This window comes from Alnus glutinosa, chromosome 1 (assembly GCF_958979055.1).
Source record: "Alnus glutinosa chromosome 1, dhAlnGlut1.1, whole genome shotgun sequence".
Lineage (NCBI taxonomy): Eukaryota > Viridiplantae > Streptophyta > Magnoliopsida > Fagales > Betulaceae > Alnus > Alnus glutinosa.
In genome coordinates this window covers 42,669,036-42,674,740 of record NC_084886.1, presented here as the reverse complement: position 1 = coordinate 42,674,740, position 5,705 = coordinate 42,669,036, and the positions used below count along the sequence as shown (strand labels likewise).

General features: G+C 39.5%; 1 protein-coding gene across 1 annotated transcript; it reads left to right on the top strand.

Annotated features, from left to right (window-relative positions):
• Positions 1-1,225: 1,225 nt before the first annotated feature.
• On the top strand, positions 1,226-4,285 carry LOC133858951 (uncharacterized). The gene is made up of 7 exons (XM_062294398.1): positions 1,226-1,444; positions 1,571-1,691; positions 1,942-2,030; positions 2,130-2,176; positions 2,272-2,360; positions 2,906-3,039; positions 3,521-4,285. The coding sequence occupies exons 1-7, from the start codon at positions 1,358-1,360 to the stop codon at positions 4,214-4,216; spliced, it is 1,263 nt and encodes a 420-aa protein (XP_062150382.1). The 5' UTR covers positions 1,226-1,357; the 3' UTR covers positions 4,217-4,285.
• The last annotated feature ends 1,420 nt before the right edge of the window (positions 4,286-5,705 follow it).

Here is a 5,705-nt window from a genome sequence, read left to right as displayed (position 1 = left end):
AGAGAAAGAAAAAATATATATATATATATAGCGGACGACAAATATCAAGGTTTTGACTAATGGGACTCTGTGTGTGTTCGTGTCATGTGTTAATGTGCAATGGCTCATGTTTTTTCGACAGCATTCATCCTCCGCCCACCTCCATACTCGAACATGTGATTCAACAGTTCGTGTCTCAGCACTTGTTATCGGGCGTACGTATTTTTATTTCGTGTTCAAAATTAATGAGCTGTTATTTTTATTTAACTTTGCTTATTTTTTTCATACATACCTTTATTTGTATTATTGCTTTTAATGCTAATTTAAAATTAATAAATCTTGAAATTTTATGGCCCCTTTGTATCAACAATAAAATCATAAGGTTTAACTGAAATTAAACACGACTCTTATGTTGAGAGTCTCATTGTCACGAATATCCTACAAATTTGTATAACACATATCTAATATGTTACCTCACAATTTTATTTTATTTTTTATTTTTAAAAAGGAAACAAGTAAAAACAAGACTATTTTGTTGACAGCACAGGAAAATTTATATCCAAACAAAATGTGGCCAACCGATGTACCCGAAAATACTGTGCTTACATTCATTCATACGTCTGATTATCCCGTAATATCCGCTCACATGTTCGGTTTTTTTTTTTTAACCTCATTTTCTACGAATTTATCATTGTAATTCCTAATAAATTGACCGAGACAAAATGTACTATCTTACATAATTACACCAAATGCCATTGCAGCCTTTTCACTGGGAGTCCCACAAACAATCCCCACTTACCATTTCATAAATGAGGTGTACAATATCAAAGCCCTCTGACTCAGCGTCTAAAACATGGGTCGCTCAATGAGGAAGGTAGGAAACTCTCGTTTTGCCGAACGAACTGTGAACATTAAATGCGTGTACTGAAAGAACCCAGTAAGACGAGCAGAAGAGGGGCAAAAGGGGAAAGTAATAATGTGGGTGTAACGGGTTTTGGCAGTGGGGCTGGGCCCATTGACGTTTTCCGTTACGAATCGCTATCGCACCATCTTCACAATCATGTGTTGCAGTGTTGGCATTGACCCAAGCACTGTTGACGTTGAAAGCCTTTATTAAAAGCTCGCATGTTTTAGTGTGTAAATAACGGCGTTAGTAGCCGTCGTTTGCTATAAATACGGTCTGTTATCCCTCACTTTTTTTTCAACTAATTATCTCAGCTTCAATCCCCCCCCCTCCTCTCTCTCTCTCTCTCTCTCTCTCTCTCTCTCTCACTCTCTCTCTCTCTCTCTCTACTGCAAGTGCAAGTTTTTAATGGTTGCGTGAAGCAGAAGTTTGGAATATTAGTGTTTTCTTGGAGATTTCTAAGTTTTTCTTGAAATGGGGAAGAAAGATCAGAAAGACGATGCCAGGGTTGAAGCTGTTCTGGAGCTTCTCAGAAAACAAGCCCCACTTACAGTAAAGCAGGTGAGTGGGTTCGGGCATCTCAGTTTTAAAGCTCCTTGTTTCTGTATAGTTCACCTTCTTCTGTACTGGATAGTATTGCATGTTAAACTAAAAGTTCCTTCTGATGTGTGCCATTGTTGTTCACAGGAGAAGTTCTGCAATAGGGCTTGCGTAGAACGGTTTCTGAGATCCAAAGGAGATAGTGTGAAGAAGGCTGCGAAGAGCTTAAGGGCCTGTCTTTCTTGGAGAGAGAGCATTATTGGCACTGGTAACCGTTTTTTATTCTTCTTCATCTCAAAAGCTATTCCTATTGTTCCCTGCAGCCACTCTTATCTTTTTGTCTCGCTCAACAAAGAATCTTGCTTTTCCTCTTTGAATTAGGCGTTAAAGTTTTACTCCCAGTAATGATTAAAGCCACTTCTCCACAATACTAAAAAGAAAAAAAGAAAAAAAGAAATTCTTAGTTTATGTCTCTGGTTAATTATTACTTTTAATTATTTATTCGTTTTTGGGTACAGAGAATTTGATAGCAGATGAGTTCTCAGCGGAGCTCGCCGAAGGGGTTGCTTATGTCGCCGGTCACGATGAAGAATCCAGACCCGTTTTGGTATAATTCTTCTTCCTTTGTCTCTTAAGTTTTTCTTCAAAAATGCGTGAAAGTGAGTAAAGTAAATGAAGAAATTAAATTGTTCTACCATTGTTATAGATTTTCCGGATCAAGCAAGATTACCAGAAATTCCATTCCCAGAAACTGTGAGTTACCAAACATATAAGCGGAATCTTTTTTTTCTTCATCACTAACATTGTGACAAATCGCTCACTAAATATTTTCTTCATTAATTATTCAGGTTTACTCGTTTGCTGGTGTTTACACTGGAGGTGGCCATTCAAAGCATGCCGAAAAACGTAGAGCACTTCGTTCTCCTTTTCGATGCAAGTAAGTTGGCTTACAATGTCCATACTACCCTTTTGAAATTCGTATAGCTTTGAAATTGGTGGGTAGTTTTAGTCATTTTAGATTGTTGACCTCAAATCTTTACGCACGCTGCTGTAGCAGCCTAGTTAATGAGTCCTGCTGGCACGCCAGTATGTCGGAGCACCGGCAACGTCTGAGATATTCTCATAAAGTGTCTGGAGTGCCCCTGAAGTGTCGTGGTCAAGGCCTCAATAATGGGCTCTTATTGTAGGATGTATAGGGGGGTATTATTGGGAATTGGAGCTTGATTCTCTCCTAGAATCGGTCAATTTCAAAGCTGTAGCTTCCTTAAATATTTTGATCTTCGGCAGAAGTACCCATGATTCTCCTTTTTGCTTTGCCAGTAACAGATAATCTTCGGCAGTGCTCAGCCTTTTAGTATTCCAATCACAATCAATAAATTAATACAGTGTTTATGTTATTTTTGGTTAAGTTTTGAGCTCATAGAATATCTTTTTTTGAGATAAACATTGAAGTTAATCATATTGAAAGCGTGGCGAACGCAGGCTTTTTCAGGTCCGCATCGGCTTTTATGAACTTATTGCTGGCGACACTGAAAACTGTGGCGGAGTACTACCCAGGCCGGCTACACAAGGCTTTTGTCATAGACCCTCCCTCCCTGTTCTCTTATCTATGGAAGGTAAAAATCAGAACCATGCCTACTCTCTTCTTGTACAGCTGGACGTACCTCTCTGTGTTCCACTACCACTGTACTTGCAGTGTCCGGCTCAAACCAAAAGTCTTCTACTGTTGAATTTGCCTGCAACAGTTTTTGTTACTGTTTGACCACCCTTGCTGTACCAGTACCTTTGTAAACCATTGTGTAGGATTTTGTGTTTTTTGGTCGACCATGTATATGAAGTTCCTTGTTCTTGCTTCGATATCTTTTTGTTGGGTTTCAATCATCATCATGTCACAAATAATGACAATTGGACCTAAATTAACTTACATTGATAATTATGAATAATTGGTTAATTAGTTTTGCTTTGTCCTATAACGACCCCTTTTTGCCAAAATTTAGTGATGGAACTTAGTTAAAGAAAAAGAAAAAACATATATTTCTTCAAAAAATCTTATAAATATTGGGTGAGTTTGTTTGTAACTTTATTTTGTGGCTGCAGGGCGTGCGACCGTTCATTGAGCTATCAACGGTCACGTTTGTGGTGTCATCGCTAGATTTTGAGGAGTCATTGGAGTTCAACGATTTCTCAGCCTACCCACGAGCCTCGTCCCTCCGATTCGACCCTTCGTCCTTAACATCGGCGGCCAAGATTGGCTCATGCTCATCCTCTCGCTTCTCGTTCACTGTCTCGCACCACTTTGACTCACTCAAGCCTTGGTACCTCAGCTTAGCGGACACGTCAGCCTCGAAAGTAGGACCCACCGGCCATTCTCCCCTGGGCCCCGCACTCATCTCCCCGCTCAACGCCCGGTCCCTCTCGTTCGCATCACCGGCTGCCAGAACGCCACCTGGAAGCATGTACGGTGGCAGTAACACTAGGCCAACGAGGAAGTCCCTGTTCCCTTCGACCCCATTGCCACAGCGCAGCACAGGCCGTGAGGATGGCAAGTCCCCTCACCCGCGGACCCCACGGCCGTCGTTCCTCCAATCACCGGCCATGTTCTTTCGCAAGGAGTGCCACGTCAGCAGGACCGACAAGTCCCGTGAGTCGTTTGTGCCGTTTTTGAAGTTCTACAGGAGGCCGTACGATGAGATGATTTACAGGTCAAAGATGAGGCCCCCACTGGGAGGACTAATCTCCATCGTCTCTCCACACCTCAGACGCCGCCACGTGTCCGTATCCCAACGGTTCTAAACGAATCAGAGAGTAAATAGTGAATTAACAACTGCTAATAATTGATTATTTATTTCGCAATTCAAGTTTCCTCGTGCGTTGATTGTCAACACCAAGAAAAAAGGAAAAAAAAATTACGACGACGTGCTAGGTGGGGTGTGAGATGGTGTGCACCATGTCCGATTTTGAACTTTGTGGCATTTACAAAGTCTACGGTTTTGGGTTTTGGAGGGCCAAAAAGCATGCATGGGGGAACAAGATCATACATAGCGTGGTCGACACGGCGAACATTGCTTTGGAAATCATATGGTGGGAAATAGAAGTGTACTAAACCAACCAAAGCGTTGAAAAGGAAGAAATCTCTGTTTCAATTCAAAAGTTGATATATAATTTTATTTTTCGTTGTCTGTGAAGATGAAGGTTTTTTCTTTTATAAAAAAAACTTTTAATATATATTTGAAGGTGATAGAATCTTTTGGATCTACGTGGTTGGACTTTGTTCATAACTAAAAAATATGACCAGATTCAAAAAAAACTTACATTTTGTAATGATCTTCTTGAGTTCTTGCATTAGTTGGTTAACTCTCTCATATATTATATATGTTGGTTTCAACGTTAGCAGAGGTGGTAGGAATATGTGTCGGGTTTTGTTGTGTGAGAAGTCAAATGGAGTCCCTCTTATATATTCATATTCATGTGTACAATACGATAAAAGAAGAGGGAGTGGAGTATTGCATTGGAAATTGAAATTGACAAATACAATACATATGTACAGTACTTGTCTGTATATATACGTTTTTGGCTCTGGATCATGGCGTTTTGTCGTGACCTTGGTGTCGTTTAGGTATCGAGGTTCTATTACTGAAGTGGTGACGCAAGATATTCCAAGTCCTTCTACTTGGAGTCTACTGCTGCTTCTCACTACTCCCTAATTTGTGCTTTGTATTTTAGCTTCAGAATGGTTTTCAATGAGGACAAGGGCAGTGTCTTGTACGAATTGCCCCGGTTTGTGTAATTTGGAGTTTATTCTTTGTTGTTTCCGGGTTTGAATGTGTCCCTTTCTTTATTCTTAATTTTTTACAGTGGTTTTTGTGATGGCAATGCTATTGGATTTGCCATAAACTTCCCCAACGTACCGATAGTTTTCTTGGACAATATTAATGACGGCTAGCTTAGCATTGATATATAATTTGATATGTACGTACATAATTTGAATCATTTGATCAAAACTTCACTTATAGAGTACGCCATGGACCAGAGGCTCTTATTTTCACGTTCTTTTAAAATGTAAGGAATGACTTGAATACATAATTATAGCTGGGGATGAGGATTGCTTCTTTATTGAAATAAATTAATTTCACGATAATTTTCCTTATCATTATCTTATATTATTTAAATATTCTTTAAATAAGGAAAAAGTGAAGAGGAAGAGAAAACCATCTAAATATTCTTTTAAATAAATATTAATAATTAGGTAAAACCGTAAACGAAAGAGGAAAGAGAAACCAAT

What these genes read in the sequence shown, in the direction of transcription:
- LOC133858951 (XM_062294398.1), top strand. Translation starts at nt 1,358, where the DNA reads ATGGGGAAGAAAGATCAGAAAGACGATGCCAGGGTTGAAGCTGTTCTG. An exon ending in AGAGAGCATTATTGGCACTG is followed by an intron (nt 1,692 to 1,941) that starts GTAACCGTTTTT and finishes TTTTGGGTACAG; the next exon opens with AGAATTTGATAGCAGATGAG. An exon ending in TGTTCTCTTATCTATGGAAG is followed by an intron (nt 3,040 to 3,520) that starts GTAAAAATCAGA and finishes TTGTGGCTGCAG; the next exon opens with GGCGTGCGACCGTTCATTGA.